Source organism: Diorhabda carinulata, chromosome 7 (assembly GCF_026250575.1).
Source record: "Diorhabda carinulata isolate Delta chromosome 7, icDioCari1.1, whole genome shotgun sequence".
Classification (NCBI taxonomy): domain Eukaryota; kingdom Metazoa; phylum Arthropoda; class Insecta; order Coleoptera; family Chrysomelidae; genus Diorhabda; species Diorhabda carinulata.
This window is the reverse complement of record NC_079466.1, coordinates 13,276,273-13,302,149: the sequence shown is the minus strand read 5'-3', so window position 1 is coordinate 13,302,149 and position 25,877 is coordinate 13,276,273. Positions and strand designations below refer to the sequence as shown.

At 30.8% G+C, this 25,877-nt stretch overlaps 1 protein-coding gene across 4 annotated transcripts; it reads left to right on the top strand.

The window, feature by feature from the left end:
• Nucleotides 1-166: 166 nt before the first annotated feature.
• On the top strand, nt 167-25,715 carry LOC130896741 (golgin subfamily A member 4-like). Of its 4 annotated transcripts, XM_057805032.1 has the most exons (32): nt 167-352; nt 415-588; nt 672-1,211; nt 1,263-1,487; nt 2,066-2,251; nt 2,309-2,496; nt 4,436-4,631; nt 4,765-4,923; nt 6,517-6,630; nt 7,100-7,216; nt 7,273-7,511; nt 7,560-7,870; nt 7,924-8,138; nt 9,348-9,540; nt 11,599-11,768; nt 11,826-11,993; nt 13,141-13,191; nt 14,987-15,200; nt 15,291-15,460; nt 16,797-16,910; nt 16,964-17,128; nt 17,184-18,430; nt 18,688-19,080; nt 19,187-19,418; nt 20,473-20,751; nt 21,510-21,758; nt 21,807-22,127; nt 22,180-22,476; nt 24,082-24,260; nt 24,326-24,575; nt 24,987-25,111; nt 25,383-25,715. In XM_057805032.1, exons 1-32 carry the CDS (start codon nt 320-322, stop codon nt 25,507-25,509), a joined length of 7,641 nt encoding a protein of 2,546 aa, XP_057661015.1. In that variant the 5' UTR covers nt 167-319; the 3' UTR covers nt 25,510-25,715. The 4 variants fall into 4 exon arrangements, 2 of the variants coding, with proteins under 2 accessions (XP_057661015.1, XP_057661017.1); XR_009059611.1 differs by lacking the exons at nt 24,987-25,111; nt 25,383-25,715 and adding an exon at nt 23,972-24,017; XM_057805034.1 differs by lacking the exon at nt 13,141-13,191.
• Nucleotides 25,716-25,877: the final 162 nt, after the last annotated feature.

Genomic DNA, 25,877 nt, shown 5'->3' with positions numbered 1-25,877 from the left:
TATAATTTGGAATTATTTTTCTCAATAAATTGAAATATAGATATATAACTATTTATTAGAGATAATTGAATTTTTAATCAATTTATTTAAATTTGTTTATTGAAGCAAACTACTTCTAACAACAACACAGTGTCACCAACATAAATAGAAACCATAATTCTGTTACCGTCATGCGCATAAATAAATCAACAATATTTTGATTTTAATTTATACTGTTTGTATTAAGTTATCGTATGATTTAAAATGTGTTGATAGTATTGCAAAAAATTTTATATATAAATTAACAGTATAATTACATCGTGATTTTTATTTAGTAATAATGGAGGATACAAGTAACGAAACGCCGCTTGAAGTAAGTATAAATTTAGATCAACAAAGATATATTAACGTACTATAAATATATATTTTCTTTAGATACCTCCCCCGAAGAATACTAAATCAGAAACTGATTCTGTTTCATTGTCTTTAAGTCTTCCTATGGGTGAAGACCGAAATTCTAAATCTGAAGAAATTTCCGAGCATATTTTATCTCCAAATAGTGATAGTCTCGAAAACGATCGTTCGTTTCAAGAAATAGTAGTTCCAACCGTAAGTAAACGATTTATTAAATCACTAATTTTTTTAAATAAATTATGCTCGTATTATTACGTTTTATTTATTTTTATTATCAGCCCTATCAAGATATTTACGTGAATGAAATTTTTAAAGAAGACATATCAAAAGACAAACAATCTAGTGTCTTAGATACAAGTCTTCAAAGTGAAACGAGTGTCATAAGTTTGCATTTTTTGGAAAAAATCGAAGATGAGTATGTGAGAAATGTTTTAGAAGACATTCTCCAAACTAAATCCGAATTAGACGCTACTGCGAGCTCTAAAGACGAAAGTTTTAACATGTTTCAAAACTTGAACTTGAACGACAAAAGTCTTACCAATAGACTCAGTCTTAATAATTCAAGTTTTGATGATAAAAGTTTTAATAATGTTAGATATAGTTTAGATGAAAAAAATCTTGATGTAACAAATTTTGGACTCGATCTGGTATCTAATGACGTTGAATTGAATAAAGAACTTAAAGATATGGAAGAAATCGTTATGATAAAAGATAATACTTTAGAAATAGACTCGATGAAAGAGACAAGTAATACTAATACCATGAGTACTCTATCTACAACGGAATATAAGCAGTTACAAGAAGAATGGCAAGGAAAGGTAAAATTTTCGTTGTTTCCGATAGAAAATTGTGTAATTTCCAATTTTCAGCTGCTAGAATTCAATAGCGAAGTAGCGTATAAAAACGATTTGATAGAACAGTTGACTAAATCGTTGAGTCAATCTTTGAAAGAAAGAACGGCTCTGTTAACACAAATTGACGATTCTAAGAATGAAATAACGGATTTACATGAGAAATTGGCAAAGGCATGTCTTGTTATTGAAAATTTAGAAAAATCGGTGGTAAAAGAAAAGGGGAAGCACGAAATTAGTGAGGTAAGTTAAAAAGTTTTAATATACATAGGATAACGTTTAAAACTTAAAAGTCATTCAAAAATAAAGTGAATTTTCAGAATTTCAAGGTAGGTGGAAATGTTGAAAGCTCGATTTTCTTTAACAAATTATTATTTTTCCTCAACTCAAAATGTAAAATAGTAAAAAATTTGAAAAAGAACAAAATTTTTGAATGTGCATATGTTTTTTGCAATAATTTAACAAGTTTAAAGCCTTCTATTCCCAATACCGTGTGGCCTACCAATGTCTTAATTTTTTGCAACTTACATTTAACCCTTTAAAAACAACCCTCCATAATTTCAGCTCATTTCTCCAATTATTTTGAAGTTAATTTTTGAATAGATGATGTAGGGAGAATCGAATGGACAAAAGTAGAAATACAGCATGGGAAATGGGGAAGAATCATGAAAAATATTGAAACCTGGGGTTAAAAAAGCATATCATGTAATTTAAATGGTCTCAAATTGCAGAAAAACCTCCGAAACGATCTCAAATATTTGTACTATTTTAATTTTTGTTTGTTTTTTCTAACTGAAGAAAGAATTTTTTTTGTATTTCAGATTGAAGGTACGTTACCTGATAGTGTCAACAAATATTTTGAACAGGAGTATCTAGTGCTACAAGCAAACCTCGATAGTATACAACAAAAGAACTTGGAACATTTGAATTTCAAATTTAATGAAATTTTGGAAGAAACTGTATCAAAAACAATGAAAATTCACGAACAAGAAATAAAACAGTTTAAAGTGAGATTTTCATTTCGTTTAATAGTGACTATTAAATTATTCTGTTTGTATTTTCAGGACGAAGTAGCAAAGGAAAAGGAAGAATTAGAATGTGAGATATCTCGATTAAGATTACTGTTGGCAGAATTTCAGAATGGTACTTCACATATGATGGACTTGAAAAATGAACTTGAATTAAAACATTCTCAAGAAATGGAGGAATTGAGGATGTATTTCGAGAGAAAATGTGCTGATATGGAGAAAAAGTTAGTATTAAAATGAATCTAATTGTGCTAGTACTTCGGATAGTGATAGTGAAAGTGAAATTAAGAAAGTGCTAGTGATTTTACATCTCCTTAAAACGATCTGGAATGTTCGAATAGTGATAGTTCAATAGAATTACAAATAAATCTCGAGTTACCTAGCAAAAATGAGTTATACCAGGCTCATATCGATTGCAGAATTGAAAGACGAAATACTATGCCGTATGTAAAAAAAAATTAGAAAAATCGAAATAAAGTGGTGCCTAGATTTCGTTTAGACACAGCGTAGGTGCCCAAAGATGGATTGACAAAAAAACCTATCAACTATCCAATATTTCCACGACGGATATGGATAAAAATGGTTACAAAACTGCATATCTGATACTAAAACCCAAGGAAATCATCAATTATAATTCTAGAATGGCTGCAGTGTTCATAAATGATAAATGCTTGGTTTTATTTTCACTAATACGGAGTTAATCCAAGGAATACAAAAAATATTTTTATATTTGCCCAACATTGCTCTGAATATATGCAAAGGTTGCACACATATCACGGAAAGTTACCACCATGTTTGAGGGGAAGAGTTGTATCTGGAGGGGCATATTATTTATAATGACAGGGCTGTACAACGAGCATATTTCCTTAGACAAATTGTGTCAAACCAGGATTTCTTAAAATGTGTTCATCTCTGAATCATCAATTGATAAACAGAAATGTGATAAACGCTTGGTGGCTTCCTATACTTCCAAAACTGTGTCGAAATGAAGATAAACAAATATCCAAATAATAAAAAAAACCAAAAATAGTTCCATGTTGTACCGTTTTAATTTTATGCGAAGTTTAGTGTCAAGGTTTCTTATCAGAGGAAAGGATTAAAAGTGGAAAGCTTAAAAATTAAAATTCAGGTTTATATGGGTAAATGGGGGTTGTTGCACAATTTTTCAACTATAATTCTAATTATTTTCGTTAGTTATTAATTTTGATTAATTAATGGTTTATTTTTTCACCTTAAATATTTAATATAGAGACACAGTTAATGAATAAAGCAGCAAAAAACAAATTTCAGTTATATTTATGTTGAGATCTTCTCAGCAAGAATTCTATCTAATTCTATAGGATAGCTGTTAGTTACTTATTTTAATTAACTAATGGCTAATTCTTGAATAGTTAGTGAAAATAAATATTTAATAAAAACTAACAATAATTTTAACTATAGATATATAGATAGCTATTAGTTACTACTTTTAACTAACTAATAAAATGGGCTTCAACTTAAATAGTTAGTAAAAAAGGAATAGTTAATAAACAAAGCAATAAAAAATGAATTTTAATTATTTTTATAATGATATAAGATCTTTAGGGACTTTCTCAGCAGGAATTCTAATAATTTTAACAAGATAGCTATTGGTTATTACTCTTAATTAGTTAATGGCGTGATATTCACCTTAAATAATTACTTAAAAACGTATTTGATAAACAAAGCAATTTTTCTGATCTTCCCAACAAGAATTCTAATTTTAACATTATAGGTATTAGTTACTACTTTTAACTAACTAATGGCTTGGGCTTCGACTTAGATAGTTGGTAAAAAAGGCATAGTTAGTAGACAAAGTAATTTTTCGGATTTTCTCAGCAAGAATTCTAATGATTTCAACTAAATATGTATTAGTTACTATTTTTAACTAACTAATGACCTATTTTTCACCTTAAATAGTTAGAAAAAAGACATAGTTAATTAACAAAGCATTAAAAACCATATTTTCATGATGCCATGGGGTTTATTGGTACCTTTCCAGCAACAATTCTAATCATTTCAATAGAATGGTTCTCTCTATATACATGTAATATCATTTTTCCACCCCAAATAATTAATAAGAAGACTTATTTAGTAAATCAAATTGTTATTATGATAACTAACACTTCGGATTATTTCGAACAGTTACTCAGAAGAAATATTCAGCCAACAAAGTAAGAAAATGTCAAGTTCAAGTTGTTCCGATGATGAATTAAATTCAGATCTACCTTTATCTCATGCTCCTGGTCCTGAAGGTGACGTGCATCACGATTTCCAATCAAATATCAGTAAAAAGGACGTCATCAATTTACAAAACGAATTGAGCAGCATCATCAATAAGGTGAGTGGTAAAATAAATACCGAAGGATATTCGGTATTCATTTTAGGGCTGGATATAAATGGTTGTATCTTGTTTTCGATTTATTTATGAATAATCTAAGGGATTATTGTAATTTTATGTGTTTTTTTTGTAGATTAATAAATGCGATTTGGATGCCATGACTGATGATGATTTTGCAAACTTGAGGGCTGAAATCGGAAGGTCGAATTTGCCTTGTTTGCTCAAATGTTACAGATTTCGAAGGGAAAGTGATACAAATGCAGATAATGTAAATAAATTGGATGATATTGATGTGAGTGGAATATATTTTTTAAATAACCATTGGTACATATCATTTAAAAACTTTTACGGTCATTAAAGGAACCCGGAGGAACATTAGACTCTTATTCAATTAGATTTTTTTTTAATTTGCCTTAATTTCGAAGTTTGTCTCAATTTTGTAACGTTCTGTCGAAAATTTTTGATCCCAGTGTTTTTATTTACAAATTTTGTACATTAATTGCCTTTTTATCTACCTTATGATCACGTGATTTAGTAAAGTGATTTGTTTGCCCGGAATTCAAAAAAATTATATTTCATTAGGATTTTTTATGGAAAATAACTTCAAAAATTTGCAAATTTACTCAAATTTCTCATTTTTGATTCTATGATCATTTGTTTTGGTTTAAAGTAACTTTTTGTTTGTCTGGAATTGAAAAAATTACTGTTTGATAAGGTTTTTCAATTTGTTTGGAAAGTAATTTCAAAAATTTTCAAATTTACTTGAATTTCCATGTTTGCCTTATTTTGAAGCGTTCTATGATCACTTGTTTTGGTTTAAAGTCACTTTTTGTTTGTCTGGTATTGAAAAAATTACTGTTTGATAAGGTTTTTTTAAAATTTTCTGGAAAATGATTTCAAAAATTTTCAAATTTACTTGAATTTCCATGTTTGCCTCGTTTTGAAGTGCTCTATGATCATTTTTTCTGGTTTAAAGTCACTTTTTGTTTGTCTGAAATTGAAAAAATCACTGTTCGATAAGGTTTTTCAATTTTTTCAGTCAAGATTTGATTTACAAATTTTGGACACTAATTGCTGTTTTATCTACGTAAACTCATTTGATTTGGTTTAAAAAAAACTTTGCTTAGAATTCAAATAAGACCCTGTTCAATAAGATTTTTCTAAATATATGGAAAATCATGTTAAAAATTACATAACATAACTATTCGATAACATTTTTCAATTTATTTAAAAAATAATCAAAGAAAATTTGAAAATTTTCTATAATTTCTATGTCTACCTCATTTTTGGAGCCTTCTGTTAAAAAAAATTGATCCCAGCATTTTTATTTATAAATTTTGGACTTTAGTTGCTGTTTTATCCACCATATAATTACTAGAATTGATTTAATGTGTCCAGGAACTCAAAAAATGACTCCGTTCAATAAGATTCTTCTACTCATCCAAAAAATAATCTCAAAAGCATAAAAATTCTTCTATATTTCCATATCTATTTCATTGTTGGATTTTTTTATGTCGAAAGTATTCAATCTCTGCATAATTATTTATGAACTTCCCCTCAATTACTGTTTAATGAATGATTTAATTACCAGATTAGGTTCCTAGAGATCCCTCATTTACAAATTTCGAACTTCAAATGAAGATACAGATAGCAGCACTAGTCTATAGATATGTCTCTAAACATACACAAAAATGTGCTCAATTATTTTGTACTTTCATCATCGGTAGGTAATTTGTAACTATCAATCAGTTGTATGGTGTATAGAAATTTGCTTGCCTCACACTGTATATTATATTCAAACAACGATATTTTTTATTCCTGATATTATTGGGAAAATTTATTTTCAACTCTATTTATCGTGAGATTAAATAAAAAATTTCTGTAGGCACAATGTGAAGGGAAAATAACAGAAAATTACGATGAAGGTGTAGAAAACTTGAGGCAACTAGAATATACAGAAAAGAACAATATCAGTGTCAGTTCAGCTGTACAGGAAGTGGTAATTTTTCTTTAAAATATGAGTTTAGTTAGAGAAATTTCATTATTAAAAAGTAGTTCAAATGTCCCATTTGAAGTATGTATACAATAGATTCATTTTAAAGTCGTAATTGTTATTATAATTTTTTTTTCATTCAAAGTATGAATTCAAAAGATATAGAATTATTAAAAAGTAGTTAAAATGTCCCATTCGAAGTATATACAAAAACGATTAATTGGTAATTGTTATAATAAAAATGTTTGTTTTTCTCTTTAAAGTATGAATTCAGTTAAGTGATATTGAATTTTCAAAAAGTAGTTCAAATGTCCCATTCAAAGTATATACAAAAACGATTAGTTTAAAATTGGTAATTGTTATAATAAAAACATTTTTTTTTTCGTTGAAGTATGAATTATTGAGAAGTAGGTCAAATGTCCCATGTTCATAACACAGTTTGATTATCTAAAATGTTACGTTTTGTGATTAACAGGGCAGTTCTGGAGAATTTGAAATAAAAGATGTGATCCAGAGCTACGAAAGGAGGCTACAGGAACAAGTCACGTTAGCCAAGATAGATATAATATCAGCTCTAGAAACCCAAATTCAGGTACTAGTTTTCCATGTACGTTTCTATTTTTTCTTTTATTTGATTATTTCTTGTAGCGTCTTGCTGCGAGCGAAATCGATGATGAAGAATGGCCAACGGAATTGCTCAAATTACGAAATAGATTCAAGGAAAAGTACGAAATTGAAATAGAAGATTTGAAACGTCGACATCAATTAGAAATCGAAAAATTGCGACAGGAAAATTTGAAAGTTATTCTGGAAAGTACTAGAAGACGTAGTTCTAAAGAAGGAGAAAGTATAGATAAAGGTGTATTTGAACTACTTTCGAAAGAGAGGTAAATGATATAATTTATCATATTCATTGTACTAATAATTTTTTTAAGGGATAATTTGAAACGTCAAGTATCCTCATTGAGGAATCTCCTTGGAGAATTATTGAAATATTTTACTCAATGTGAAGACGAGCTGAACAACACTTTGGTAGATGAGCTGTTGAAACAGGGTTTCGATAAAAATTTATCTCAAATCGAAGATGAGCTCAATTTTACCCAATCGAGTCCGACTAGCTCTTCCAAAACTAGCGATAGCACTTTGAACGTTACCAGGGTTCATCTGACTCCTAATTTCACCGATTTGATAAATATAATAGAAAACAGTTCGACTGAAGAAGGTGATTCTAAAGATATTTCCATTGGTAAGTGTCTTGCAACAATATTGAATTTTTTTTTTCTATTAATTTCGTTGCAGGGTTGAAAAACGAATTGAGTGTTTGCTTGGAGAAGTTGAAACACGAAGCTAATGCTATACTGGCTTTAACCAGCCATATATCCAAACAACCGGCGAACGAAAACATTGAAGATAGAGGTGTTGATTTGGATGAGCAAATTGCAGCTCTAACTAGAAAATTGATATCCGAAACACAGTTGAAAGAGGAATTTAAATCGGAGCTGGAAGAGAATCAGGTATTTTTGATCTTTTCTTTGTTCAGGTGTAAAATTACCGCAACTTTGTAGCATTTACTCGTAGAAATCTTTCCAGGTAGCTACAAAATTTAGTCCTACATTGTAGCCCTTACTATCTACCACTTTGTAGCCATTACTTGTAGAAATATCTCTATTCAGGTATGGAATTTATTCCTACATTGTAGCTTTTACACAAACAATATTCTTTATTGGAGTTTTGCGCCATTTTGTAGCCCTTACTCCTAGGAATCTTTCTAGGCTGGTATAAAAGATAATCCTACATTGTAGCCTTTTACTCAGACAATATTCTTGATTAGAGTTTTGTGCCTATTTTCTTGACTTTACCATGCTGTAGCCAATTTATTCTTACATTATAGCTTTTACTCAGACAATATTCTTTATTGGTAGCTTGCGCCATTATGTAGCCTTTACTCTTAGAAGCCTTGCTAAGCAGGTATAAAATTTAGTCCTACATTGAAGCCTTTACTATTTACCATGTTGTAGTCATTATCTATAGAAATATCTCCACCCAGGCATGGAATTTATTCCTACATTGTAGCTTTTACGCAGACTAAATTCTTTATTGGAGTTTTGCTCGATTATGTAGCTTTTACTTGTAGAGGTCTTCTCTGATATGCATAGAATTTAGTCCTACATTGTATCCTGTACTGTTTACCATGTTCTTGCCATTATCTATAGAAATATCTCCATTCAAACATGGAATTTATTCCTACATTGCAACTTTTACTCAGACATTATTCTTTATTGGAGTTTTGTGCCGTTTTGTAGCCTTTACTCAAAAAAATGTTTCCAGGCGGGTATAAAATATAGTCCTACATTATAGCGAGTAGCCTTTACTATTTACCATGTTGTAGCCATTTCCAGACATGCATAGAATTCGAGTCATACATTGTAGCCTTTACTAAAGTGTTGGATTATTTTGTAGCCATTACTTATAGAAGTCTCTCCACTTAGTCCTGCATCCTAACCTTTACTCAGACCACTCTTTTTACTAAACTGTGAAATTCAGCTCTACATTAAGCGGCATCTTTGTAGCATTTACTCATATATACTGACATATTTTTATATAAAGAAGTTAACCTTATTTTTATTGCCATTTTGTAACCTTTACTTTAACAGGTCTAATGTTAAATTGAACGCCATTTTGATAGCCAATTGGTTACATATGTTCAATTTAATAATTTTTAGAAATATGTTGAAACTTTGGAGAAGGAACGTGAAAGATTAGAAGCGGAAATAGAAACTGTCGTTGCTAAAGAAAATATGCTCGAAGTAGATTTGATTAACGCTAAAAATAAAATAGCACAATTGTTAGAAAACGGCCGTAAGGAAATTGTGTCTGAGGGATATGGAGAAGCCGGCTTTCCAATGCGCAGTTTAGGTGAGGAACATCTTATATTTCTCTGAAATAGAGTTGAACTTGAGAAAATGGCATATCGGTGGAAATTCCTAAATTTTTAACTATAATATGATAGTAGTTCAAATGTACCAAACTAATACTATGTATTTAAAAATTTATTTATTTTTATTTTAAAATAACAATTTATCGATCAATTAAAAGCCGGTCCTGTCTATTTAGAATGTCCAGTTTTTTTATCTCTAAACAAAATATTTATTTTCGTATTGAATTTCACATTATTATTTATTCATTAAATTATTTATTTATCGTTATTAAACAACACTAATTACTCATTATTCTATTAAATGTTTTAATTTCAAAACCTTGGTTAGTTTTTGAAGTTTGTTGTGAAATATGAAAGGTGGGTGCGAGTTTTTCTTGAAAAGTTGAAAAAAAATACCTAAAATTGAAAAAATAATGGATACATGTGACTAATACGATGTGTTTGAATGTAAAATATCATAAAATACACTTTTTAAGGACTTAAATCACCCAGGATAATGTACCAAACTCTGGATAACATAGAAAAACTCATAATGATCTGTGAAAACGACATTGGAATTGACAAAAGCGAAAAAGTATGGAAATATCCACTGAACTCGTGGTGACAAGGTCTTGGACACTTCGTTTAGTGTTAGAGGGGTTACAAAAGTTGAAAAGAAAATGGGAAAAAGAAGCTGTAAAGTTTGGATTAACTCTGTAATCGTGTTTTGAACTAATATAGTAAAAATATGGTAATTGGATAGGTACAATGAGAAATGGGACGTTTAAAAAATGGTAGAAAGTGAAACGATACAACTTCGAAAGTATCTAAGGAACATGAAGCATAAAATCCCTATTAGAATAGTGAAGGATAAGAAATATGGTGATGATGAATCGATTAACGTCTCAAGAAAAGTATCTTAAAGGATACTAAGCAACCAGTGCTTGTAAAACATGGGTAGTAGGTCAAATGGGTAAATTAGGGATAGAAATGTTTGAGAAAATAGACGATATAGTCATTACAAGGGTCGAAGACAAGAATATAGAACTACTGGTGTCTTATAGAAAGTAAGAGAGGTTTGCATAAAGAAAAAACCAAAAATGATGCCTCGTAGAAAATAGAAGACGTTTGCAGAAAAAAAATATATCAAAAACGGTGCCTTATAGAAAGTAAAAGACGTTTGCAAAAAGAAAACATATTAAAAACGGTGCCTTGTAGAAAGTAGGAGACGTTTGCAAAAAGAAAACATCAAAAATAATGCCTTATAGAAAATGGGAGACGTTTGAAGAAAGAAAATACCAAAAATGGTACCTTATTAAAAACAGGAGACGTTTGCAGGAAAAAATACCAAAAATGGTGCCTTATAGAAAGTAGGAGTCGTTTGTAGAAAGAAAATACCAAAAAAGATGCCTTGTAGAAATTAGGAAATGTTTGCAGAAAGAAAATATAGCAAAAGTAGTGTCTAGTAGAAACTAGGAAACGTGTGCAGAAAGAAAATGTACCAAAAACGGTGCCTTGTAGAAAGTAAGAGACGTTTGCACAAAGAAAAAACCAATAATAGTGCCTTATAGAAAAATCGAGACGTTTGCAGAAAAAAAATTCTAACACGGTGGCTTATAGAGAGCAGGAGACGTTTGCAGAAAGAAAATATACCAAAATTGGCGCCTAATATAAAGTAGGAAACGTTTGTAGAAAGAAAATACCAAAAATGGTGCTTTGTAGAAAGTTTGAAATTGTCAATGGAAGCGAAGCGAAGGCAAGAAATAGAAAGAAGTAGAAAAGGGACTAAAACTAGTAAAATAAAGTAATAGGTCTTTTGAACGAAGATCAACTTTGCTATAATTCCATAAAAATTATTAATAAAGTCACTACAGTATGTATTCTAAAAATTTACAAAATATATTATACAGGGTTCATTATAAAAGTATCAGCATCTATATATACAGTAAAAACTTGAATAATTAATAACCCTGGTATGTACTATAAAAATTTAGTTAATACTTGATACGGGGTTTGTTCTAAAACAACATTCACGTATTATAGATGATTCATTTTAGGTGATACTGTGAGTATGTTGGCGGAATTGCAAGAGAAAGCCAGGAACGTGTTAGCTCAGACGCGAACAGGTGCTGATCCCAACCTGTTACATCTGATCGAGGAATTGTGTCAAGTTGTGGAGAAGATCAAAGAGGAATCGAAAAGGGATAGATGCGATCTCATCCAGCAGGTGAAAATTTTCTACTTTCCGAATAATGAATGTCTTCTATATCAATTTCATTTTCAGATAAACGCCGCCGATAAAAAATATAGGACGACTCAGAAATTTTTAGAAGAACAAGCCGCGGAAAGGGAGCTAGAAAGGGACGAGGCCCAAAAGAAAATCGACGCTCTCTATAATCAACTCAGAGAAAGGGATAAGGAAAAAATTAATTCGGTGATGGTAGCTTCCGAGGTAAATACAGGAAGCATGGTTTTCGAATAATGCTTATCATCAGTTTTAATTTTTTTTTCTTGAAATTGTGAGGAAAATTTTGAATACAATTTGATTTAAAATTAGATTGGAAAGCTGTGAAAAATTGGGAAACAATCTGTGTTTTATTAATTTATGTTAATAACCGATGAAAAAGAAGAAGATTGGGGTTATAGAGTTTACCAGCTAGTAGTAAGTCCTGCGAATCTGTTTTGAATACAGCGTGGGATAAAATTACTACCAAAAGACTTTGAAAACGATTTTCATTGAAATACTAGTTAGAAAGAAGAAGATTGAGGTTATGGAGGCGATAGAAACGAAGAAGATGTGTTTTTAGAACTTTACCAGCTACTAGTAAGTCCTGAAAATCTGTTTTGAATACAGTGTGAGATAAAATTACTATGGAAAGCTATGAAGAACTGGAAAACAATCTGTCTTCGATAGGGAGTTGATTTTCATAAAAAAAATTGGTTAAAAAGAAAAAGATTAGGATTGTAGAGATAATAGAAACTAAGATTATTGCCTTTTAGGACTGTAGCAGGTACTTGTTAGTCCTGAAAATCAGTTTTAAACACAATTTGAGAGAAAATTAATACAAAAAGCTGTATAAAAAATGGAAAATCAACTATGTTCGATTCTAGAAGGATTATTTTATATAAACAGGTTATAATAAAGAAGATTAAGAATTAAGGGCTGATAGAAAAGATGATTATATTCTCCTAAAACTTCACCAGTGATTTTGTTAAATTTTGAAATCAATACAGCCCTGATTAGACATCCAATGACTATAGTTAATCTACCAAATTGGAATAAGTGGATAATCAACGATTTATTATCAGTTGGAGTGGAAAAAGTGCGTTGTTACATCGTAATTAAAATTGCAACCCTCCCATTAGTGCTTACCTCTCGCTGCATGCTATCGGGATTTAATTTTTTCCATTTCTTGTTTGGTATTCCCGAAATTAGTGCCATTGCGCATTTTTTGTAGATCAAATTTGTTTATAAAACATTTTTCCATGTAAATTATACACGGTCTCATATTTTATGTAATTTTTTTAAGCTTTCCACTCACTTGCACCGTAAAGAATTTTTTTCACCGCACGGTATTTTTTTTTTGGATGCTTTGCAGGTTAATGGCGCTTACTGTAGATGTAGAGACAATAGTCGTGCCTTTGTACAGGTAATTCTACTAATTTTTTTTACATAGCTTCCCTCATCACTAATTGTCACCCATAATACTGTAGAAATAGAAAAAATCAACAATAATAAGCTTGAAAATATGAAATATTCTCAAAATTTTGTAAATTTGAAAGCTCGATTCAATTTATTAATAATATGTTTTACGAGGGGCGTGATAAAAGTAATGAGACTGTCAACGTTGTGTCTAACGGTTTGTGTTTGGACTGGCGATTTAAAAAAAAAATTGAAACAGCTTGAAAACGTTGGAAGCTTCAGGGTTTTTGTGAGATTAGATCGAATTTTGATAATAAGAAGTTGCATCTTTCCTCAAATATTGAGCTAAATACTAAACATTTTTACTAAAATCGCGTTCAAAATAATAAAAACTATATAAGAAACGTTTATTTTCATCTTTTTGAGAAGAAATTGGAACATCTAAAAGATCAGTTGGAAACCTTCACAGTGCCACTCTGTTAAATTTTTGAAATAAAGAAATGCTTTGGTATATGAAAAATGACTTTTATCACACACCTCGTATGTCTTTCACTAAACAATGCCATAATCAGACAGTTTTTATTGTCACGTTGCCAGTATTAAATATTCGTGGTACATTTGAACTACCAGAGGCGAATATATCTCTTGTTAATATTTGAAATAAATGTTATAGCAGGTACATTTGGACTACCAGAAGCGAATTTCTCTTGTTGTTACTATTTAAAAAAAAAACTGGTTGTTTTTGTGGGAGGTACACTTGAACTACCAGAGGCGAGTTTATCTCTTGTAGTCACTATTTGAATATAAAAAATAGTTGTGTTTATGGGAGGTACTTTTGAACTACAAGAGGCGAGTTTATCTCTTGTTGTCACTATTTGAATAGAACAACTAGTTGTGTTTATGGGAGGTACATTTGGACTACCAGAGGCGAGTTTATCTCTTGTTGTTACTATTTTTTAAAACTGGTTGTGTTTGTGGGAGGTACATTTGAACTACCAGAGGCGAGTTTATCTCTTGTTGTCACTATTTGAATAGGAAAACTAGTTGTGTTTATGGGAGGTACATTTGAACTACCAGAGGCGAGTTTATCCGGGTTTATCCAGACTTTTCTGAAAGTTATTCTTGTTAATTGTATAATAATTATTTTTTTTTTCTTTCCTCAAATTGTTTTAATGAAATATTAATTTCGATATATTAATAAGGAACATTTAGAGCTGTATTTTTGCGACCCAAACGCCTCTACTAACACGACCAGTCTACGTTTATAAATAGAGTTTCAAATTTTAAGAGGGAAGCGAGTATTTATATTTATCTAGAAGTTATTTATACCTTTTCCATGTTAGAGTGTTTTCTGGCAGTTGTCTATGATGGATTAGCATTTTATGTGTGAATTTTAACGACTTTCACAAAAATTTCAAACAAAAAGTAACTAAATCTAATTTTTTTTAGTCTAATTTAGAATTATTAATATGTATAATCATAATGTGATTGTGTATGGTGTGACTATAGTATAATTTTTTAACAGCTATCAGAAATTAATTCTATTAGTTAAAAGTGATATAAAGGGGTTTCTATTAAATCATTTTGATCAAAAACCCCAATTATTATTTACCCCCCACCCAACATCTCCATCCCTAGGGGGAAATATGATTTGTAATAGATGGTATGGCCCATTTTTTTGTACACCACGGTATTTCTCATTTTATTGACACATAACATCAAAAACTTTTGTTATTCAAATTTCAAAGTTAATTTAGTAACAAAATTTAAAATAACTGATGATTTTTTTGTATTATTTCCAGATTGAACTACTTGAACAACAATTACAAGAAAAGTCCTCCGAACTAGAGGCCTCTTCGATGAGAATCAAAGATGTAGAAACGGAACGTAACGAAGCCGTAGAAAAAATAAAAGTTCTACGCGACATTATCCGGGATTTGGAATTGCAAACCGAATCGAAATCCGCGGAAATCGAAGATTATTTGCGGGACATTAACAAACTTCAAAATATCATTGGTATGTATTTTTGAATTTATAATTTCATTTTGATAAATCAACTTACGAAGGCAGTTGATGTCAACGAAGGTTATTTGAAATTTGTTGTAGCTCAACAAGAAGCCTTGGAAGGTAGCGAACAAAGAGGAGATTTAAAAGATGCTTCGGGTATCGAGGAATTATACAGGCACATAGAGAAATTGGAAAATGAGTTACAAATATTGAGATTGCAGACTGAACTCGGTGGTAACGAGGGTACAGCTAAACAGATTCGTACCCAGGTGAATATATAAGATTTTTTTCTTCAATTACCAATTTTTACTTGTCTAAATTGTAAGCTTGAGTCTTCTTTTCTATACTTGACTCCTTTTTGTTTCTTTTCGAAGGATTCCGATGTTGCAGAAATGAATTTTTTTTCTCTTCCGGTGACTTTTGTAATTTTTCAATTTTCACTCTTCGTTTGTATTATCTGTTTGCAGTATCTTTGGTTTCAAAGGAAGTTTTCAAATCTTTTATTCCTTTTTTTAAATTTTCTAATTCGGTGTCTTTGAAATGTGGAATTTCTTCTTTGTATGGCTGAATTAGGTCCAATTACTGAAAATAATTCGACATTCAAGAACGTTTCATCAGAACTACCACATGGCTTAAGACAACCCCCGCATCAATCCCGTTATTTATTTTAAACTTCCTAGATTGTTGAATAGAGAGGTAGAGGCACATAGAGGAATGGAGAAAGAAGACAGATGGGGAGAGACTTAAGGAAATATAATAGAGGGCTGGAGTAGAATAGGGAGACATGTAGCATAACATAGAAGAACAAAGAAGGAAGGAAAAGGATGTAAAAGGAATGGAGAGAAGTGTTGAAGGATCTAGAAGGACAATGAGAAGTGTAGAATGATGAAAAGAGACGTTTAGAGAATAGAGAAAGGTGTAGAAGCGTTTAGAATAATGGAGAGATATATAGAAAGACAATGAGGAATAGAGAAGGAAGGAGAAGGATGTAAAAGGAATGGAGAGAGATGTTGAAGGATCTAGAAGGACAATGAGAAGTATAGAATGATGAAGAGATATTAAGGGAATGGAGAAAGGTGTAGAGGCGTTTAGAAGAATGGAGAGATATATAGAAAGACAATGAGGAATGGAGAAGGATGGAAAAAGATGTAAAAGGAATGGGGAGAGGTGTTGAAGGATCTAGAAGGACAATGAGAAGTGTAGAATGATGAAGAGATGTTAAGGGAATGGAGAAAGGTGTAGAGGCGTTTAGAAGAATGGAGAGATATAGAGAAAGACAATGAGTGATGGAGAAGGATGGAAAAAGATGTAAAAGGAATGGAAAAATGTATAGAGACATTTTAATGAGTAGAGAGATGTATAGATGCATATTAAAGGACATTAAGGAATAAAGGTGGACGGAAAGAGATATAAAGGGAATAAAAAGTAAAGTGGTGTAGGTGAACGTAGAGGGATGGAGAAATGTGTATAAGTATATAGAAAAACGGTTAGTGGTAGTGAGGGATGAAAATAGAGGTATAGAGAGATGGGGAGTTGATATTACTGTTTGATAAAGGATTAGTTATTATTATATATTATTTTTGTAAGTATTTGACTTATTTTTAGCTTTACGAAATTGAAATTCAAGTTGATAAAAAAACCAAAGAATTAGAGACGCTCCATTCTACGGCGAGTACCAATTGCAGTTCACCTTCGGAAGATTTGTCTGCTAGAGAAATAGTAAGTGATAAAATTAAGAGAAATAATTCATTTTTCATCGTTTCCTTTTTTAGGTGTTACCGAAAAGCCCAAAGAAAATGGAAGATTGTGAAGTACCCCTACAACAACTTGCTAGATTAAGGGAAAAATTGATTAGGCATTCTAGAGCCGAAGATGCGGCCATGAAACGAATTAGAGACTTAGAAATGCAAGTTTTTGGATTAAAACAAGAATTAGAGGTGGAAATATATTGTTTTAAGCATATTACAATCAAGTAAATGTTATTTTTTGTAGGAAACTGCAAGCGAAAGGGAATATTTGAAAAAACAAATTCAGGAACAATTAGTTCTCATATCAGATTTCCAAATTAGATTGGACGAACAAAGAATCAGAGCTGATAATATCGAAAAACAGACCAACACTTCTTTGGAATTGAAAATCTACGATATGCAAAACGAAATAACTTCTTTAAGGGAAAAATTGCAACAAAAAGAAAAATATATCAACAACCAGGTTGTATTATTGAAGGAAACCCAAGATAGAGTGAGGAATTTGGAAAACGAAGTCAGTTGTACCAAAGACGATGATTTGATAGTGGAAATGCAAAAAGAAATCGATAAACTTCGTTCTGATAATGCTCAAATGAAAAAGAAAATCCAAAACGACTCCCAGATGGTGCCTAATTTAGTGGAAAATATAATTTCAGATAAAAATAACGACATGGAGAGGTTAAGACTGAAATTAGATGATACAGAAAAATTATTAGAAGCGTACACTTCGTTGAATTTGGATAAAAAAGATTTAAAAACTTTAGCCGAAATCAAAAACAACGGAACTAATTTGGAAGAACTTATCAGTATAATTGATTTGAGTCATGGCGATCAAGTGAGAAGAATGGAAAGTAAAAACAACAGCGAGTCCTTGATGACGACTAATTTATTTTTAAAACGAAGAAAATCTGATGAAACTTTAATGGATGCTGAAATATCATCTATAATTGGACCTAATACAGCAACTTCAGTACAAGCAAGAAATTCTACCGAAATATCTCATAGGAGAGTCCATTTTGAAGACACTGAAATAGAAAATTTTAAAAAAGAAATAAAAGATTTGAAAACTTCCCTCGAAAGCAAAGATACTGCAATCAAAGAATACGAAGACAAATTGAAATTACTAAACAATTTAGAAACTAAAATAGAAAAATTACAAACGTCACTCGAAGAAACCGAAAAAACTCTAGCAGCAGCATCAGAAACCTTTGAAAAGGAACAAAAAGAACTCAAAGACAGAGAAAAAGAATTGGGCATACAATTAGCTCAAAAAAAATTAGAACTCGAAGAAAAAGAAAAGGAATTAAACGTATTAGAACAAGATTCTAAAAGAAAAGATGAAATGTGTAAAAATTTAACCAGAGAAAAAAATATTTTGGAAAAAGAATTGACAAAGTTGAAACACGAAAATTTCCTTAACGTTGACGAAGCTATTAAAATAAAAAACAGTGAAATAAACGATTTGAAGCAACAACTAAGTAGCAAATACAAGTAAGTTTTTCATTGAATCACCCTGTATATCAGTTAACATTTCTTGGAGTTTTATGAACCTCTAAATTCAAATTCTTCTCTATTTTTTACGAAATTCGAGACAATCTAATGCTAGGGTTAGTTTTTATCAATTTTCCTCCCCTATTTTGTTTCTGTAAATTATTTTCCTCCCCTAGTTTAATTTTTGTAAATTACTTGTTATCAATGTTCAAAATAATGTTAATAATTTTCAAAAAAACTTGTTTTTGTTCTCACAGGTGTGAAACTGAAAAATTAATGAAAGAATTGTGTGAAAAGAGTGAAGAAACTGAACGTTTACTGAACGAAATAGATCAAATAACGATGGATTTGGGGGAATCCCAATCTACTAACAACATTTTGAAAAATAATCTGGAAGATTATTCGAATGAAATAAGGAAATTGAATAAGGAATTGGAAAATAAGAATTTACAAATCGAATCATTGACTACGGAATTGAATACGGCGAAAGAAAAATTGAATAAGAGGAAAAAAATAATTAGGGATTTGGAAGATACGGTATCTTCTCAAAAGTCGTCGTTGCAATCGCTTTATGAAGATCAAGAGCAACAAAAATCTTCTCTGATGGATAAGGAAAGCACTATTGATGTTTTAAAGGAAGATGCGGAAAGGTAAATGCATGTTTCATACTTTAGTAGATAATCTGTATTGTTGTTCCACCCTGTAGTTGAAAATATTTTCTATAATGCCTTTCGATTAAGTATATTTTGCTTTTAGGTACCAAAGGGATATAGCTATATTAGAATCTGATATAGAGGTGTTGAAAAATGGGGATTGCTCTAAATTGAAACAAGATTTACAACAAAAAGAAGACAAAATCAACGAATTGATCAAAGAAAAAACGCATCTGTTGGAATTGCTTAACGAAAAAGAGAAAATTATCAACCAGATGGCCGAAGATAGTCATCAGTTACACCTCAATCTGGTTACGATAAAAAGTAAAATTAAGGTACATTTTTTTTATTTTCTTGGATTCATTCAAAATTTTCAATTATATAATGGTAGTAGTTCAAATGTACCAAAACAAAATAACGCTAATTTGGTTTTTTGTAGTATTTATATTTAGTGATAGCTTATGTATACTTTATAAAGAAAACTTTATAAATTTTATTTTCAATTATTTATCAAATAAGATTAACCTTGAAACGTAGCATAGCCTTAAAGTAATTTGATGGTTAGTATAACACCAATGGTGGCTTAGTAAAACTATTAACTTTATAATGGTAGTAGTTCTAATGTAACATGCTGAAAAAACATTAAACTAATTATCCAGAGTGTTGAATTCCCTTTTATGGTGTTTTATTTAGACTTTATTAATAAAACGTGGTCAGAAAAATTAACTTTCAATTGTAAATGGACAATACTTGAATTTGGCAACACAGCATACCGTTAAATTTATCTTTCAGTAGTTGGTATAACTTTCAATTTGAGTGGGGGCAGTTTTTAGTGAAAAAAAAACGCCAAAAATTATAAATATAATAATAATAAAAATATAAAAAATATTAGTGCAGTAGTAGGGTTCACTATAAAGTATGGTTAACTAATAATATTAGTTCCAACGCACTAAAATAAGGAATGGCAGTAGATTTAATGTACTAAAACATGAAATGACACTTCGATATGAAAGGTTATGTTGTTTATTCTCTATAAAATGTTAAATTTATATTTTTCACTAATGAAAATTTGGAAAAACAAAATTTTTGAAAATTATGAGACATACTGTGTGCTAACCTTATGGTAACTGAAACTTAAATGGGCCCCAAACAAGAATTTTATAATGGAATTTTGGAGGTTATCTTAAAATCTATTTATAGATTATGAAATAATCAGGTATTATTGAGAGTAATTAATTAACCTTTAACTGAGTACGTTGTAAATAGATTCATTTACATTGAAATCTATTTTTTTTAATAAAAATTTGTATAAGTATCTGAATGATAAAAATAACATTTTTTATCTATTTCACTCACTTTTTTGTTAAAATACATCGATTTTATCGCTAGGAACCCGGAAATATCGTAGATATGGGTAACAAACTACGAGAAGAACAACGAAAAACCGCTGAATTGGTACAAGAAATCCACAATTTGAAAATACAACTCTTGCAATGCAAAAACAACGACATGACTTCTTCAGTAGACGAAATCGCCGATCAACTTAAACGAGAATTAGACAATTCGATAAAAATTGATTCTAACATTATGACAGCCGTTAGTGATCAAAGCCTCAACTCCATTTCGGAAATTCACGACGTTGAAGCCTGCAGAAAATCTCTATCTAAGGTACTTTATATTTCCACTCCCACTTTTTCTATGAGATCTTTTTTTATATAAAATTGTATATTAAAGTTAATTTTTCTCCTCTATGTGATAACATCCATTTTAAATATCACCAACATTGACAAATCACTAAATTTGAACTATTACGAATTTAAATTTGAAGCAATTTATTAGATCCTTGTAGTACCCCTAACGTAAACTAGTTTCTATGAGCTTTAGATCAAATTATTGAGAAAAGGGGTTATTTCTATACAATTATCATTAAATTCATTCATATAACTGTTATTTCCCACTCCTCTTAGAAAGTTTAGAATGTGGAATGACTCTAGCAGGTAGAGATCTTTGTCTTTTATTTCAGAAGGTCCCAGATGTAGTGCTCTGAGAAGTTTCTTTCTCTATATAGCAGAATCTGTATTATCTAGCATCTTCGGGTGTCCATTGAGGCGAGAGTGCCCCAATAGGACTCCTATTAGTATTCGTAGGTTAGGCTGATACATTCAGTAGAGTCTACCTGTCTCAGCCCTTGTAGGTTGCCAATGCTTTTTATATTGCTCCGCAGCTAATTCCACAAAAGGGTGCAGGTCCTATGAAGAATTTGTCTGCTTCTACTTTAGCTGTGTGTCCCCACTGCAGGGTAACTTTATTTTTCTTGCCTTGCTCGTTTAATTGTTTCATCTGTGATTCATCCTGAGGCATGACTCATTTTTGAAGAACAGTTTTACCTTGGTGTAAAATTGAACTAATTTAAAAAATTATTTCAGGAAAAGACAAATAAAAAGCAACTTCTTCAACACGTTCATAAACTCCAAGCCAAAATTACAGAACTACAGAACGAATTAGAAAAAGAAAGAGCTGCTTTATTACAGACAAGAACAGAGGATGCTCTGTGTATACAAAAGCTGAGAATTCAATTGGACGTGGTGCTGGATAACGTGGAAACTTTGAAAAAAATTGTAGCAGAAAAGGAGAACGAAAACTCTGAATTGGAAAAGGAATTAGATTCTTTAAAGGTAATTAGATCCATAATTTAATTTTCAATTTGTAATATTCTGTTTTAGAGAAAGAACATTAGCTCAGCTTCGAAATCTGAATCTACCGAATATAAAAAACTTCCAACTGTTGAAGCTGTAGCACTTAATAAACTCCAAATGGAATACGAAACTCTTCAAGGGGAGAAAAATAAACTAACCAACGATTTAGCTACAATGAAACAAACAGTTATTGAATTAGAGAATACTTGCAGCGGCACCAAAGATTTATTAACGTTAGAAGTACAAAGAAAGAAAAATTTGGAAGATAAAGTTCAATTTTTACAAAAGAGGGAAAAGGAATTTAAGGAAAGTTTGATGAAGAAGAGTCTCGAAATGGAAAGAGTAGTGGTAATATCTAATTATAAATTTTTGTTTATCGGATAAAAATCTCATTTTTCAGGATGAATTATCTCAAGAAAAAGCGGATTTGATAAAACAAAAATTGGAGCTACTGCAGAGATTGAAATCACAAAATCCATTCGATTATCGTCCCCCACCTCTTTCGGGCACAATACCTGATGAACTATTAAACAAAATCAAGGAACTCAACGCCGCTCTACTTGATAATAGAAAGCTGATGGATTTAATAACAAGAATTTCTAATGAAAAGAAACAAATAGAGAACGAATTGGAAATATTGAAATGTACAAACAAAAATAATAACTCACAGCTTCCTACCAATGATTTAATAGCAAGGGTAAGTCCTTATAGGATCTTAAAATTATAGCTCGACATGAAAATGAATGTTGGATCAGGATATCGGATTGCTTATAGAAAAAATAAGGATGAAAATGTGCTAGGAAGGAAATTTTTTGGTCATATTATGAGACATCCATAAACATACTGCCTAATTTATAAACAAAGGAGGTAACATAACATATTTTCAAGAAAAAGAAGATTAGGTCTGGCAGAAACTGGCGAGTACAAATTCGGTGGGGAAGCTAGCAAGAATCCTCTAAAAGCACATATCTAACCACCTTGAAGTCAGCATAGATACTAGAGTTCATTAACTGGAAAATGAGCTGTCAAAAAATGTAAAAGACATTATCAATATCTCTAATCAATTAAAATAGTTCTAATGTACCAAAACACGCAACTACAGTAAAAATAATCTACCATAATACACAAATACAATAGTTCTAATGTACCAAAATATGCTACAGCAGTAGTTTCTTCTCCTGTTTGACGTAATACGTTACCACAGTAGTCTTAATGTACCAAAAAGATGCAATAAAATTACTGTAGCTCTAATGTATCAAAATGTGCAGTAATACTCATCTATTATAATGTGTCATTCGTTTCATTTGAAAGGTGACATGATAAACTTTAAGATAACTTTACTCTAAGAGGCCTTCATATATCCACTCGAAGAAAATAGTTCTAATGTACCCAAAATACGCACCCCACACCATTATTTTTTCCTTTTATTGGATATAAAACGTAATCACAGTAGTTCTAATACACCAAACTATGCTAAAGCATTAGTTTCTCCTATTCGACATAATATGTAATCATAGTACGTACCAAACTATGTAAAAGCATTAGTTTTTTTCTCTCGTTTGACATAATACTTAATTACGGTAGGTCTAATATAGCAAACTATGCTAGATTATTAGTTTTTTTCCTGTTCGACATAGTATGTAATCGCAGTAGTTCTAACGTACCAAACTTTGTTGAAACACTTTTTTTCTCCTGTTCGAAATAATACAGAATCACAGAAGTTCTAATATACCAAACTATGTTAAAGCATCAGTTTTTCTCTCTTTTTCGACATAATACGTAATTACAGTAGTTCTAATATACCAAAACATGCTACAGTAGTAGTTTTATCACCTGTTTGATTTAATACGTAATCAGAGTAGTCCTAATGAACCAAAATATGCTTCAGCATTAGTTTTTTCTACTGTTTTACGTAACCACTCATTACAGTAGTTCTAACGTACCAAACTATGTTGAAACATCAGTTTTTTTCTCCTGTGTCAACTTCCTCAAGTGCCATTTGCATATTTGAAAGGGATATTTGCTATACCTTATGGTTTCAGTGCAAGTAGATGAAGGATTGTTAAAAATTTTCTTAATACTAGCCTAACTGTGAACATTTTGCGTTTACATCATTCTAGAAGAGGTAATCAAATATAATTTGATATATAGAGGCCTCTCTGTCGAATCTATGGTTTTTTTTTGTGTTTCAGACCGAATATAGTTATTTTTGTAGTATTGTCGTCCCAGTTATAATTGGTAATGACAACAAGTTAATCGTTAAAAACTAAATAAAACTGATATTTTTGATTTTTGTTTCCAGGCCGATTATCTGTTTGCCAAAACTTTAAAATTGGAAAGTACAAAAAAAGCGTTGATCTTCCAAAAAAGGTATCTAATGCAATGCATACTTACCCATAACAATCCCATAGAAACTCTACCTGATCCGGCGACTCAACGAAACAAGTTTAGATTGAATTCTAACCGGACACACCGTTTTAGGTAAGATACATCCAATTAAAAACGATTGAAATTTTTCAAACACACCAAATTGATTATATTTCTAGGGCAGCAGTATTCGTAGTTGTGTCAGTAATTCGTATGAAGTATTTAGTTCGAAGATGGCATAGCGGCGTTAGGATAGCAGAAAAAATTAACGCTCGTCATTACAAACCGCGTAAAAGAACCGAGATTAACACTCAACCGGCTCAATTTCAAGTGGGACAACCTGTTTCGAATCAATTCTTCCTCAACGTTCCTACCAATACAAATACAACGAGAAATTTGAATCCATTTGTTATTCAAGAAGAGGCTAAGGTAACCACAGTAGGACCAATACACCATAATATAGAATCACTGTAGTTCTAATGTACCGCAATGGCTGTATCTCTAATGTATTGATACGTAGTAGTTCTAATGTACCATAATATATACTATGACACCACATACATATTACCGTGTCTGCTTATCAATTTCTACAGTATCAAACTTCTGTTCTATCATTTATGATATTTTAAAACAAAATAGTTCTAATGTACCCAAATATACAACTACGGGACTAATGCACTATATATAGAGTCACGTTACTACTAATGTACCAAAAAATGCATTGGTAGCTCTAATAAATGAAATATGCAATGTTTCTAATGTATGCAACTAGCACTAATATATTGAAATATGTAGTAGTTCTAATATACCAAAATGTGTCATTTTTATTATGGATTGTAGGATGAATCGAATAGATTGGAAGAAGTTAGAGAATTGAATAGAAATGAAGAATTATTGGAGAGATCTGTACCATGGTCTGGAACGACACCACCATCCAAGGAAAAGCGAAGTAAAATTTTTATAGGGTGAGCCAATTATAATTTTGTTCGCTTTATTTAAAATTGACATTGGAGAGAAAAAATCCAGTTCAAGAATGTTTATTGGAACATTTTGGGGATAATCCTGAAGGATTAGTAGGATTAGTTTGTGATGATTTGGAATATTTTGAAAAAATATAGGAGACTGTAGAAGTGAAAGAATTGACAGTCGGATGACCTAAGATTACGCAGCGAGAGTGTCTTGGGAGTATTATCGATCTAATGATAAATTTGTGACGTGGAATTTTTTTGGTTTCAGCTCAAATAGTTTGAATAAACAAGACATGGATCCACTGAAAGCTCCTCAACTTCTGGCACAGTTCGTTGAGCGTTTTGATCAAATACAGGAAAAATTAGATGTGGTACTGGATACGAATTCCTCCTAATTTTTGGAATTGAATTTTGTACATATGCATAAATTTTCTAAAATTGATTTCACATTAAGGCCTTAAAATTCATCAAGCATCTTAGTCATTTTATACAAAGTATTATTTTATAGAATAGTTGTTGATTTAGTTCTTTTTTATAAAAAAAAAGAGTATCGTTGTTAGTTTTTTTTAATAAATATTTGGTGTGCCTTTAGAGTAAAAAAACTGCCTCGTAAAATGTAAAAAGTTATTTTTTTTTTCGTGTTACGTTTTATAATATCTTTTGTATATTTTTTAAAATAAACTTGGAGCACTCGTTGACGAAAATACATTATTTTCAAAATTTTTTCTCCGGTGATGACATAACCACTTCTTTCTTCCATTTA

What these genes read in the sequence shown, in the direction of transcription:
- LOC130896741 (XM_057805032.1), top strand. Translation starts at nt 320, where the DNA reads ATGGAGGATACAAGTAACGAAACGCCGCTTGAA. An exon ending in GCAGAAAATCTCTATCTAAG is followed by an intron (nt 20,752 to 21,509) that starts GTACTTTATATT and finishes AAATTATTTCAG; the next exon opens with GAAAAGACAAATAAAAAGCA. An exon ending in TCGAAATGGAAAGAGTAGTG is followed by an intron (nt 22,128 to 22,179) that starts GTAATATCTAAT and finishes CTCATTTTTCAG; the next exon opens with GATGAATTATCTCAAGAAAA.